General features: G+C 37.4%; 1 protein-coding gene across 1 annotated transcript in view; it reads right to left on the bottom strand.

The window, feature by feature from the left end:
* Positions 1-639: 639 nt before the first annotated feature.
* LOC137620459 (myelin transcription factor 1-like) overlaps positions 640-14,800 on the bottom strand; it is a 131,823-nt gene continuing 117,662 nt past the window's right edge. Inside the window, 2 exon segments of the mRNA XM_068350617.1 lie at positions 640-4,113; positions 12,210-12,343. Of these exon segments, the coding sequence (XP_068206718.1) occupies positions 3,844-4,113; positions 12,210-12,343 (404 nt within the window). The 3' untranslated portion in view covers positions 640-3,843.

Genomic DNA, 14,800 nt, shown 5'->3' with positions numbered 1-14,800 from the left:
CTCATCCTACCTATGGGATGTTGGCCTCGAAGTTCTTGAATATCTAGTTAAGGAACTATTGTGGCTGGAAAACATGTGGGACAACCAAAGCTCTCATTGGGTGTAGAACCATCTTGTATAGAGTAGAGTGGGACTTTGTTTTTCCTTATTGGGGTAGCAGCTAGTAGTGAGTATGTGTTGTTGTAGGGGACAGGCGAGCTATGTAAGAAAAGTAGATTTCCTGTGTTTTTTATTTGAGAAGGGGGTGCTAGTAGAGCTATTTTCCAGCCTTTTTTTATATCAAATGGCCTGAATATACTTACCAGAATCTTGCCAAATTCATCCTTAACCACCAAGTGCTTCTGATGCTTGAAGAAAAAGTGCTGGGTCACATTAGGCAGTTAGGGCAAAATCAAGTTTATTACCAACAAAACTGTTACCAAGCTTCAATGACCATGTTACAGCTTTAATGCTAAAATTACACCTCTACAAGTTATTGATTTTTATATCTAGGGAAAATACAAATTACTTTGAAAATTACTAATGTTTGAATGATGTATGGTACAAACTTGCATGTAAGACTATGGTTTGTATATTCTGTATCTATGCGACATGTTTAGAAATTACATTCAAGGGTATTTACAATGCTTCTTTTTTTCAAAATGACAATTTTAATACATTCAGTGATAAGGTACATTTATACAAAAAATATGGCCCAAGGGTGCAGAGTTGACATTATGGGCACAAGTTAAAACAGCTGCCGCAAAATAGTTCGGCTTCATCCACTGACTGAGTATCTTTTTAACTGCTGGCAATGGACATAAATTCTTTAGAAACCAGGCAAAACCTAATAACCATGAACAATTTTGCCTAATTCAACAAAATTTATAAGAAAAAAATAACCTTACTACTATTTACAGAACTTTTGAAACAATCAAGTACTGTATAGCATTTTAATTTTTCATGAGAAAACATGATTGAGAATAATAAATCTAATGCCACTGCCTTGCAGAAACTTTTGTGTATCCTTGAAGATTTCTCCAATTTACACTGAATTGGAATATCAAGAACAAAACCAATAACTCACTTAAAATCTTTTCTTCATTTTCGAAAATAAAATATACTGTACTGCACTTAGTGTTTTTTGAGTATTTTAGGATTTTAGAAATCTCCAAGTATATATATCACATCTAGTACGTGAAAACCATAATATTCACTGATAGAAAGCATGACTTGAAGATGTCCAACCACAGCAGTATGTATTGACAACACATATTATAAAATTTGGTCATTCCATGGCCATCTACAAAAATACACAACTTGACACACATTTTCCTTTTAAACATCCAGTCAATGTTTCTTCCCACAGACACAGGATTTCCACAGTCAAAACTAAGCATTTGTGCTTTTTCTAGCTTCCCAAGTCAAACCTTGCTTGTGCCACTTATTATGCGGAAGATAAAATTAAAAAAAAAATCAGCACAAAATCATGCCAAGATATTTTTTGTATCTTGTAAATAATGCACCACTAATAATTATCCGATCCTTTTGTATTTTCAGTCAAAAGGTATGGGACCTACGCATTTGTTTTTCAATAATAAGAACTGCACCACACTAATGCCATCAGATTCTTTAATCTAACCAGCTGATTACTATCTATAGGACAAATTTTTGTCTCTTTCACTTTAAATGTATATGGTAGTGGAGGGACTAAGGAAATAAACCAATGAAAGGTTAGCAAAGGGTCTTTAGAAGTTTATGCGATAGGTGTAAGGGGGGTATTACCATATATACAGACACCGGGATGCTATTGTTTTTTTTTTTTCATTTTTTTTTATATTCTATCACATAGGATTTAGGAGGGTTACACTCCTTGATAGATTCCTTGCCCTCCACATCCTTTTCATTTTTATTCTGAAGTAGAGTTCACACTAAGTCCAAGAAGTTTCACCTTCTTTTGTGTTTAGGTTCAGAGTAAAAAAAAATTTTGGATACTTATAAATTGATTTAACAAAGGTAATCAGGGCATTAATTATAATTATTTCCGCTGCCTTAATTCTTAATTGCAGCAAACATAGCTAACAATATAACACAATAAAATTTCCCTGTAATGCTTCACTGGTATGTGGATATACAACATCCACTTATAACACAACCCAAAGAGCTCACAACATGGAACCTTCCCTTGAAACTGACTAACTGAAAACATTCAACAAATTTGCTACTTAGAATGGCAAAATATACAAAGGGAAGATCTGGGATTTTATTATGTAATTTAATAAAAAATATTTTACAATACTTGTACTGTACTATCAAAATAGACTTCTAAAAAAGTGTTTAGCCTATATCCCATATAAGCTTGGGTGATTGATTAACAATAAAATACTGTTCATGAAAAAGGGCAGTAATTCTTGTCATGAGCTCCTTCAGTATTAACATAACATACATATAAAATATCTATTTATAACAATAGGTAACTCACAGTATAAAATAAACTTTCTTGTCCTACCTGTTGAAATGCCTTTTCCAGCACTCGATAATTCAGTCTACTGTACTATAAATATGCAAGTTATGTGTAAGACAGGACTTAATATGGAAAAATTCCCACATTTCATATATCCAGAATTCCTTTACAAAATCCAAACTTACAAGAAGATTTACAATGAAGCTGGATATTTGTTTGGTTATTTTGATTGTCCAACAATAAAGGGTAAAAATATGGGCCAAATTCTTTTCGTTTAATGTGACTTGCTTTTTCAGATTACAGCTGAAAACTGTGAGTAAAAAATATTGTGACCTAAAATTAAATAACATAAATTAATAGTTTATGTACATAGACCCAATTATTGTTGATTTTTTATCAACTGATTAAGAAAGTTTTAGTAAGATAATCAAAATAATATATAAAATGTATGTGTTAAAGCTTAGATGACTAGAACATTTTTTTACGAACAATACAATATTCTTGCTTAAAAAAAAAAAGAATCTGAATACTGTAATTTCTTAATGGCTGCTAAACCATCAATGCAATAAGTTACCATTCAAACCTAACCTGAGAACACCACTTCTCACAGTAAAGTAAAGATGTATACAAAGAAATAAAAGCCTTCTACTCTAACACTTATGTCATCACACTGGCTTGGCCCAATAGGCAATTACCTTGTAAGAATGTCGATATTCTGGATACACACAATACTATGAATCGACAATGTACTGCAAGCTAATTGCCTATACATAATAATAAATACACCAACAAATGACTAGCCCTAAAGAAACATTTCTTTTACAGAATGCTTCGGAGATTATGTACAATAACATCGCAGACTTTAAAGCTCGTGATGGGAATGGCAACACTAGAAGGTGAGCAATGCCTGGGACCATAGAGCCAAGCATGGGACATGAGGTCTGACAGTAAATATCAGGCCACATTTAGGGGTACTAGGGCATTGGGAAACTGATCAATACCCATCTGGGGCCAACAAGCTTTTTTGTATGAAAGGTTATTTAGCAAGGCTAATAATTCTTCTCCCTTTTGTAACATTCTAGAGTGTTTGTAGTCTATTCAGTTGAAATCTGGGGAGGAAACTGCACCCGTCACCTACTGCTACCCACAGATCCATTAGTATGATGACCACCACTGTTATGATGACTATTGCTGGAAGTGGTATAAGTGGCAGCATTACTGCTGCTGATGTTACTGCTCATATTGTTACCCACATGTGCGCTATTTGGCATGGTGGTATTCACTGGTGGAACACCAAAGAATGGTGTTGTAAAGGAGGTTGGAAAATACGAATGGGTGGGCGGGACAGTGGGTGCAGCCATGGAGGGAGCTGTACCCGCCCCGGCGTACCCCTAGTCATGTCAGATGGGCGTAGGTGGCACAGTGAAATCATGGAGAGCAGACCGTACACTGTCGTAAAGGGGTCTGTTATCTTCACAGTAATTATCTGTGCACAAAGAATGTATCTTTGAAAGATATGAATCAAAGTTATCTGGACCGATGCGGTCATTATTCACTGTGCCTCCACCTCCAGGCAGCTTCACATGCTCTAGCAATGACATTACATTGTTCCTCAAGGATTCATAGTATTCGGTTAGCTGCGCTCCCCTCTCACCAGCACCAGCCGCCTCCTGAATAGAAAAAAAAAATATAATAAATAAAGTATACAAATTATATAAGCTATAAATTTGATGATATTCCAAAGGCAGGTTGTAGAAACCATGACTTAACATTGTACATTTAAAAGTTATTGCAAATCCATCAATCATATAGTGCCTTCATTTGTAGTATAGCTAAGAAAAGATTGTTCTTGCACAGGTACCTTTAACTCATCAGTAGTAAATAACTAACTTTTTTTATGGCTTTACATATTTTCATATGGCTTTATGTATTTATATTTTAAGTCTTTCATCAACTATTTTGAATTTTTTCCAGATATATTAATAACTGCCTCTATTTGCAGGTTTTTTTCTCACCAATGACTGCATCCTCACCTTATATAGTAACCCCTATACATACAAATATCGAACTTACGAACCTCCACTGAAACAAACTTTAAAAATGCAAGGAAAGCCTTTTGAATAGTAAAAGTACGGTAAGGGAAATGTAATTCAGTGTAAATTAATCCTTTTATAAAATAATTCTACGTACAAAGAACAAATACCTGGAGGAATTCTTGATATGCCTCTTGTTTACTATGTAAAGGCAATCTGCTGATTGAAAACTTGAAATATATAATTGAAAAAATAAATAGAATATAGAATACTAATTTAATTACTATCTAATTGCAGGAAATAATTAATTTAATTACTATCTAATTGCAGGAAATAATTTCATGTTCATAGCCTAGTCAGCTAGTGAAAGCAGGATCAGCTGATGGAAAAAGTGAAAGGTTGGAAGTTGCAGGGTGGGTTGTTAGATGCCTAACCCTTTTGATGTTATACTAGTGAACTTTCCAGCTTCCAAATACTCTTGGATCTCATCTGGTTTGCATGGTGGGAATTTTCTGTACTGTATATTCTTTTGAACTGTATGATGAAATTTACCTTGTCTATTTTTGAAGTGCATTATTTATATATTATTGGTGTTTATCTCTATACATTTTGAACTTCAGTTCTCCTTAATTTATAGTTTTAAGAGTATCAAATATGAATATGTTATAGAGAAACCCCTTTTCCTGTAAGATTATTTTAGTTTACTATTGAGTACTGTATATCCATTCTTTTCTGGCATCCAATATTTTCTTCCTTTTTCCAATAATATAAGCAAAAGCTTTTTGCTTATATTCCATTTATATGCCACTTGTTTAATGCTTTAATTTGCTGCCATTATCATTTAGATACAAGTTTCAAGTGGTATTTTACTTTGTGTATGTTAAGCAAACATTACAGGTTTTGACTTGTGGAGCATCAGTAAAGCTCAGTGCTATTCACTGCCAGAAGTTACAACACCTACTGGGCTTGGTTATCATTCAGTGGATTCACTACACTATGAGAATTGGGGAAGGCAAGGAGAGAGAACATTATTTTATTTGAGATTTCTGCGGTTCGCCTACAGCATCTGGTCTGCCAGGTTAAGTGACCCTTCATTGTTACTGGCTGCTTACATAACTGGTGGTTGTTCACTTCTCACCTGCACTGCTTGCTCTTTCCAATGGCATAATTCCTATGGTCTGTTAACTTGCGAGTGTCACAGTCAGCCTGTACGACCTTATAGAAGGCAAATGCTCCTTCTCCTTTGTCTTACCACTCGAGTCTCAAGTGCACCTTCTAGAAGAAATCAAAAAGATGATGTCATCGAAGAAGTCTAGGAAGACAGACTGAGTGCACTTGTATATATGTGCAACTCTTTTTGTTTCTCTCCCTGTCGGAGGGACGGTGAGGTAGCAGGAATCTCCTTTTCAGTAGTGTGTACCAAGTGGTCCCATAGTGGGAATAAATATAGGCACTCTCAACTCTGAGGAGGCATCTAGGTACTTGATATTACCAGTGTTCAGTCTTATACCGGGAGGAGAAAGTATCAAGAGTTGTTTCAAAGTAGAAAGAAACATCGACACGCACTGCTGGTTAGGACGAAAGTACCGCCTGCATTTCCCCCTTCATGGACCATTTCTTGCTCTCTGAAGAGTGTTTGATAGTACATGACGAGACTTGTCCCTTAATGAGAAGAAAAAAAATACTAGTACCTGCTGCTCCTGCTACCTGTGTTCAGTCTCGTACAGGAAGGACTGTGTACCAAAAATGATCCTGTAGCGGGATTTAATGTTGGTATGCACAATTCCTGGTCGTGTACTGAATGCAATGCCCTTGCCCCAATGCCACTACTTATCTGATCAACATAGCTGTGTATCTTCAGTCAATATCTCCCTGCATACATGAGAATGGTACGTTCCAAGAGCTGTACAAACCTAGCATACCTAGAATGCACCTAGCACTGATCAGTATGCGGTAAAGATATTCATGCACCTGCTACCAGCACCTCTGGTTTGCAGATTGCAGCTGGACGTAACACGCAGACCACCCATTGACAGAATGCCGACTTCACTTACACCACGCTACATCGTATGAGACTGAGCACTCATACGGTCATGTTCACCAAGATCCTACCTCATGCAAGCAGCGTGAAGACATAAGCAGACCACCTCCCCAGCGTCTCAGCTCTCCACAAGTATTGCCTATCACAAATAAATGTGTCGCTCATGAGTTATGCATCAAGAGGAATAAGAGAAGCCAATTGTTCTCACTTCTGGTCTCCTATGTGTACCATCGCTGTGTGATTGGTCTTCTCATGTTTGAACAACATTATTGGACTCCTCTCGCCAACTATTTTGTTATCATAGCGCATAAATCACAGGATACCTGTCACCTGCTACTTCTTAACACTTAGATACTTATCAAGATCTTATACACAGAGATCCTTCCATGCATCAAGATCTTTCTACACTCCAAGGCTGGTTCACATCACAAGATCCTTTAATGCACCGAAACAAGTACAGTACACGACATGAGCAACTACTCGTCGTCACAAGAAGTTTTAGCCGTAACTCCTATGAATGCTATACGTTTGGGATTATCAAAACGCAACATTATATTTGCTCTATCATGAGCAAAACTCCTTAACAACACCAGGACTTCACATGCCTTGTCTCAGTGCCCGGCTCTTTTGTTTCCCCATCAGAAACTGAAGCACCTTGTACTTCTCCATTCTCTGAGGGGATAGAAGTGATGAGCAATTCTGCCTTTTGAGTAGTCAGATCTTCAATCCATTGGTAATTCCTCTACAGAGTTGGGAAGGAAAGGGAAAGGGTGCAGCTAAAGTTGTCATTACCTTCCAACAGCTGCCACGAGTGGAAGTATGCTGGTCAAGACGTTGAGCATGCAACACTGACACGGAGCAGGGAATGGGTTGGCTAAGTTGTTTGGGACGATTACCACGCTCTTCCCCTTTCACACACCATTAATGTTAAAGGTCTACATTCCAATATTGCCCAAGGTTTGCCCTATTATCAGATGAGGTAAAGAAAAAACAATAACACACTCGAAGGTGTCCAATTAATTTTTCAGTTCCAACTTCCTATGTCTCCTACAGGAGGTTTTCTCGGTTACATCTCCAGAAGTAGTAGTGTACCAGTTCAATTAGTCTACTGAAGAATCTCGACGATTGCTGCATTTTACCCTCTTACTGCTCAAGTATCAAGTCAGACTTCCTTTTGTTATGATCTACTGATTGTAGTATATGGGCGAAGGTTTTTTCGAACTAACTACCAGAGGACTTCCTTTCGTCACGACCTGTGGATAATGGAAAATCTGGAAAAATTTCATCCGACTCTTGAGCAGAAGATGGAACACCGACAGAATGACAGTAGCTAAAGTATTCCTTTTGGAGAATCGTATCCACAGAGGCATCAAACCTGTTCCCAAACAACCTTACAGATTGATGATAACTTTTATCTTCTGAGACCTCTTTTGTTGATGTAGAGGCTAGTTCCTCATAGGTTCCTCAGTATCACACCATTCTGATAGGATCCCCAGCTATCACACCGGTGGTACCTGAAGTGTTACTAATCAGTAACAAACAGTAACTAAAGGTTTTCTTAGAATTTAAAATGATCTACCCATGTAGCATGACAAATCTCACTGTGGGACCTCCTGGGAATCTGCTGTCCACAGAAGTATCTGAGGAGGGATGGAGCACTTACCCGAGTATCTACTCCATCTCGGGGTTATGAACCACGGAGAAAGTGCTCCTGCTTTCCCAAGACTTAAGTAACACCTCCATTTCATGAGTTACGTGGTAGAACTGTGTGCAGGGTTCATCAAGGCACAGGAATGTTAGAGCAGACACGTGCAGTCTATACGGACACTGAATAGGGTTTCACCATCCATCAACCTTCTCACCATTCAATTAAACAAGCAACTTCCAGTAGTGTCATTGACCACTACCAGGAGTTGGCAAACCCTGAGACGAGGTTGTACACTGACTCAATACTGTCAAGCACCAAGGCGCTGTGACTTTCTCGGCAAGTCAGTCTGCTAACCAGTGAGCAAACTGGGTCCCCAAGAGAACGGATGCTGTAGCCTCCTGCTTCGTCAGACAGTTAGGACAAGAAGAGCTACTTAATTAATGGAATGCACTGGTGTTGGAGACTGCAGTTTTGTTCCCACTAGAAGAGGTAGGCATATTGATGAAGAATTGGAAAGAATTGGAAAAGACCAGCAAGGGCTCCCTCATCCAACAAATTACCTGCAACTGCAGCGAAAATATCAAACGCGTCGCCTCTCTAAAGTCCGATGAGAAGAATAGTCCGAAGTGAAGAATTCTGCAATGTTCAGGCCCAGATCTGCACCCCCAGTCTCTTCCTCCTCAAGGGAAAAGCATGAAACACACACCGCCTTTTTGCCCTTGTCCAGGCCAGTCTAGGAAAGTGATACTGAGATTGGCAGTACCCTTCTACTGTTCCTGCAAGTAGGGAGATGTATGTCAAGCTGTTGGGCAACGTGACAGCAGTAGCACCAAGCAAATAACTGGTTGGTTGAAATCTTCTGGGATGTATGTCACCTGTCGTTCATCAACTCTCGTCTTTCCCACCTTCAGACACTGAAGACATTCAGGAATTACCATCTGGGATCGCCGAATTCCCATGCCCTACAGCCAGAGGTGAAGGTGATGGATAGGAAGAATGAGCTAAAACTCATATATAATGGTTCTCTAGGGATTTACAGTCATCTTCAAACTAACTTCAAGATGGAGAGGGCAAGCACTGTATGGGCTACCATCAGTCAAGATAACATCATGCTTTTTGTAAATCTTTAAGACACTTATGTCCCCATCCATCAGGCATACAATTCATCCTCCTGGGGGTTGGGTGGGTAAGAAGTCTACGAGTTTCAAGCTTTATGCTTCAAACTCTTCACTCCAGTTTCACACTCGTCTAGTCTTCGGCACAATTAAATGGGATTTATCTGCTAATATAACTTGACAATGGGCGGGCCAATTCTGTAGTCCTCCAGGAGACACTTCAGGACCGAAACTGTAATTCTATTGCCACTACCTGGGGATTATGGTCAATCGGGGGAAAGCCCAGTCTCGCACCCAAGTAGATACCTGGGTATGCTGATAGTCTTTTCCTCGGACAACCACGTAAGCAGATTTGGGGAGGTAAGGCACAAACAAGAACTTCCGACTTGACAGTGACAACATCTTCTGAGCCTTCTCTCATCATTGTTGAAGTCCGTGCCTCGTGATCATGCCAGTAATGTCTGAAGCGTCACGGATTAGCAACCAGCGATCCCCTTACCATGGTTCGAGTGGAACAGGAGGTACAGGATGATCTAGCCTAGCAGTTTAACGATGAAAACCTTGACAGGGAAATTCCACTCGACAACACCCCCCCTCGGAAATGCCGCTGTTCACAGATGCATATAAGGAGAGGGATAGGGTGCACACCTATGGAACCAGACCACCTCAGGAAGATGGTTCGTGGATTAAAAATGTGTGCATGTCAACCTGCCGAAAATGTTTGCAGCGCTGCTAGCATTGCAAGGTTTCCAACAATGTTTGACAGAGGCAATTTGTAGCGTTGAAGAGTGAAAATACTACCATTGCAGCGTTGATTAGTGAAAATACTTCCATAGTAGCCAATATCAACAAACAAGGATTCATTGTTTCACAGACAGTTTGCAAGTTGGAGAAGCAGGTGCACACTTGGGCATTCAACACTGCACTATAACTGTTAGCAAGGTTTATTTCAGGTAAGAAGAATGTGCACATGCTCAGTTACAAGGGACAAGTGGTAGAAGCAGAATGGTCCCTACATCCTCACATAGCTTAAAGCATTTTTGCTCTTTCGGATTCGCCATCAATAGACCTGTGCTGCACAAAGTTCCAGACCTGTTGCTGGCACTAGAGGACACCTTCCATCACCTTTGGAACAACAGGTGGCAACATGCCAAATGATATCCTGATCATCTGAAGCTCCTCATTGAAATACTAAGAAATCTATCCTAATGAACTGGAGTTGTGTCACAACTTGGTGGTATCCCTCCTATCCAGCATCTCTTCCATGCAAGAAGCTTTTTGTGAGGTACTACAGGGGAGATATCTGGATACCTGCAAATATCATCTGCAGCTGTCTACCAGGGAATATGGGCTATCTTCTGCAATTGGTGTTGTAGAAGGGATACTTCTCTGGTCGGAGAATCTCATTTAGTCTCTATGGTGAAGGGTATCTCTCGGCCTTAAGTTAGGTAAAAACTTAAGGTCTTAAATCTTTTCTCTTCAAGGGAACTTAAAACCACCTGTGTGGGATGTCACTCGAGTTCTCGGGTGTCTCGAGCGAACCCTGTATGAGCCCTTGAGACAGGATCTGACCCTCCAGACTGTCTTCTTTCTAGCCTTGTCTTGAGAAGGAAAGAAGGTAGTCCTCTTCGCCTTTATACTGGAGTTTGTAGCCAAGACCCAGAATCTTGTCATCCACAACTCCAGTTTTGAGTCTTCAGCCATCTCTACCCTAAAAGAAGCAACCAGTGGAGATCAGGACAACTTGCTGCTTTGGCCCATGAGGGTGCTATTTGAAGAGGACTCAGAACTTCGGACTGTATCGTCACTCTCCATCTTCGTAAAAGCATCAGATGAGGGTATTCTGCAGCCAGCAACAGTGCATAAGGATCATCCTGAGCTCGTGCACATAAAGTAAAGTATTTCATCAACCTTAGCCTTCAGGAAAAGCCTATCAGGGGCACATGTCGTGAAGGCAGGAGTTTGGGAATGCCAAACAACTTTCACTGCCCAATTAAAAAAATTTTAATTAAGAGTACTGTACTGCATACCCACAGGTCCCTGGATACCTTTACCCTTGGTCCGGTGGTCGATGCTCAGCAGGTTGTGTTAAACCGAGCACCCTAACAGGACAAGATACAAGATAAATCTGGTCCAAGATACATGTCCAAGTAAGTGTAGGATTAAACTTAAATGTTGGGCTTCCTTCCTCTTTCTTGGAGTGTAACAGTCGAGCCATTATTTTTGCTGGACTGAATGTCAGGTGCAGGTAAGCCAAACAATTGAGCAACTTCCCTTCAGTTTTTGTTTATTTTGCCAATCCTCACAAACAAGTGGGAGGATGGACACAGATGTATATAGTACTATTTCTCATAAATGACCATTTAGACACCCCATCATCAACACTGTTATAGGTTCTTCCATAATGCTCAACCATTCTCTTGGTTGGTAATTAGACAAATGTCTGTGACATCTCTATCCCCAGGCTGTTAGGTTAGCAAGAGTCATAATGAGACTTTGACTCCTTTTGATCTCCCTCCCAAGGATAAGTCTCCTATGAAAGGACAATGGTTTGTATTCATGTAAAAACAAATCACAAGTAATTAGTATTTTTGTAAAAACAAATCACAAGTAATTAGTATTTTTTTCTTAAGTATATAAACCTGATGTAAAAGAATTAATTTAAGGAGATACCATAAATTTAACTACATATTTACAGCTGTATATTCTAGGATAAGATTGGGGCTAGCAGTGAAACCCCTTAGTGTTTTAAGAGTTAGATAATATGTAATTACAAACTAGTGCATGAAATGGTCTGCAACTTAAGGAAAATAAATATGCTAGTACTTTAGGCAAAAATCTATTTCTATCTTTTCTAAAGACACTGCTGTTACAGAAAAAAAAATTGTTGCTAGTTGTTGAATAACCATCATCTTATTTCTTTACATACCTTCTGTTCGGCTTTGAGCGCAGCTTCCATAGAGGAGACGTCATGGCGTAATTTGGTCACGTGGCCCTCCATGGAAGCGTTCTCTTTCTGCAACTCCGAGATCTCCGAGACCAAGCCAGTGTGGTCCTCGCCGTCTGTTAAAGACAAGAATTTTTCTTACAGGATTACTGTAAAAGTTGGGCGAAAATCTTGCATAAATCATTGCTCTTTGAGATTATTGGCGCAAAATTATTTCAAGTCTGTGAACTTGAAATACTTCAGTAAAATAGACCTATATTTAGACAAAATGCAAACCTAAAATTAATAATTAAGAACCACCAAAGCTTTGAAGAAAATCATTGACTCCCATAAAGAAATTTTTCAGTATTAAATTTTATAAAATATTCTTGAATGCATTACTGTATATCAACAAGCAATAGCTGTGACATGCTTTTTATTCATTATGATGCTTTTAAAGGCATTAATTGTATTATAATGTACCAGACATGCATGCGTCTCATATTACACCACTTCATAACAAGTACAGGTATTAAAAATTCATATGATATTCTGTAAAATGAAAAATGTTTTGCATACAGTAAATTATAACAGTAACAGAATAAGGACATGCTGTGGCCTACTTTACAAATAAAAAATACATGCGTAACAAGCGTTTGATGTTTTTTCCTTTCATCTTTAGTCATCAAATAAGGCATAACTGTAATGCTGATAAAACTTTTGTAAAAAACTACAGTACTTAAATAGTTATCATGCGACTCAATGAGAGTCCTTCAATTATTTATGTAAACTAATGTTAGCTAAGGCAAAGCAGTGACTATAAAATTCTTTGCTGGATGTACACTGATCTCTCAGTAATTTTCATATTGCTCTACTGTAATACAGAAATAAAAATATGGGGATGCTTGAATAGTTTCAAAATTTAACACTAAACATAGTTTTTACAAGTCTAATCTTTAAACATAATTAACAGGCTTATTCTTAGACAAATATTTAGTACATTATTAGTAAAATGAAGAGTTGGCAAATCAAAGGATCACCTGAATCAGAACACCTGTCTACAAACTATAACATTTGCCATATTTGCATAGAGTACACTATATCCCTTCCCGAACTAGTGATTATTTTCTTCTGGCTACAAACCATTGGAATTCTTTACTTTATCGAGTTTCATTTTATTCCAAAGACACTTTTTTTTTTTTTCCCTACCCTAATTTTTTCCTTTTACACCTTTAGTAGGTACAGTATATATATTAATTTCTATGTACTCTTAGCAAGTTACCCATTAAGAGTAGTAATTATTTTTTTTAGATTTATGTGGTTCTATCAGCAACCTATCATTGTAAACTGTAGTTAATCCCACCATATGTTAAATCGCTGAAATATTTTCCAAAGATGAACTTGCATTAATTATTAATCTGAACTAGGAACTTCATTAAATTAACAATAAGAAATGTGAATTGAAATGTTAGTACAACTATCTTTTTTACAGTTACTAAATAAATTCTGCAATTTGCTTTTGCATTGATTAAACTTCAAAGATCATAAAATTACACAGGTTTCTTGACCTCTATAATACATCAAGCACAAAGAATATGAGATTTTTTTCATTTATAATTTCTTCTTGAATATTTCATAAATTCAAAAACACTGCCATGATAACAAAATATGAGTGGCAGTCATCTCGTAATTCTTGAATATGAAAGTATGCTTGGAATAAATTGGTTATTCATTTGTAGATAGCACTAAAATTGAAGCAATAAAATAAGTAATTCTTGAATATGAAAGTATGCTTGGAATAAATTGGTTATTCATTTGTAGATAGCACTAAAATTGAAGCAATAAAATAAGTAATTCTTGAATATGAAAGTATGCTTGGAATAAATTGGTTATTCATTTGTAGATAGCACTAAAATTGAAGCAATAAAATAAGTAATTCTTGAATATGAAAGTATGCTTGGAATAAATTGGTTATTCATTTGTAGATAGCACTAAAATTGAACCAATAAAATAAGTAATTCTTGAATATGAAAGTATGCTTGGAATAAATTGGTTATTCAATTGTAGATAGCACTAAAATTGAACCAATAAATTCAAAAGTACAGAGATTAGCAAAAATAGAACATGTAGATATAAAAAATACTAGTAGACTACTCAAATGCTATCAATTTATATAGAAAAATAAGAGCCCACCATAAAATATGAAATAATAAAATGTCATATCTTTCTTTATACTGTATGCAATAAACAGACATATTCAAAAAGCTACAATACATTGTTGCTGCAAAGCTAACAGTGAGACAAATTAGTCAATACAATGCAGGAACTGATTTTTGGTGAGGTGTTTATGCAATTTCCTCAATATTCTAAGTCATCCTTTTGAAAAAAAATCTTCTATTATTTAAAAACTATACCTTACCAGAGAAGAAAATGGAAATTTTTTTTTCTGTATTCTAAATTAAATTTGAAATAAATAATTCTTGGTATAGTTATAGTACGTGCCCAAGATATTAAAATTTGGTAAAGTGATAAAAAAGTTGTTTAAATATCAAAAGGCATTTTGAGGGAATCAAGATTGAATGGCTTATGTGGTC

The sequence above is a fragment of the Palaemon carinicauda genome, chromosome 27 (assembly GCF_036898095.1).
Source record: "Palaemon carinicauda isolate YSFRI2023 chromosome 27, ASM3689809v2, whole genome shotgun sequence".
Lineage (NCBI taxonomy): Eukaryota > Metazoa > Arthropoda > Malacostraca > Decapoda > Palaemonidae > Palaemon > Palaemon carinicauda.
This window is presented reverse-complemented; position numbering and strand designations above follow the sequence as displayed.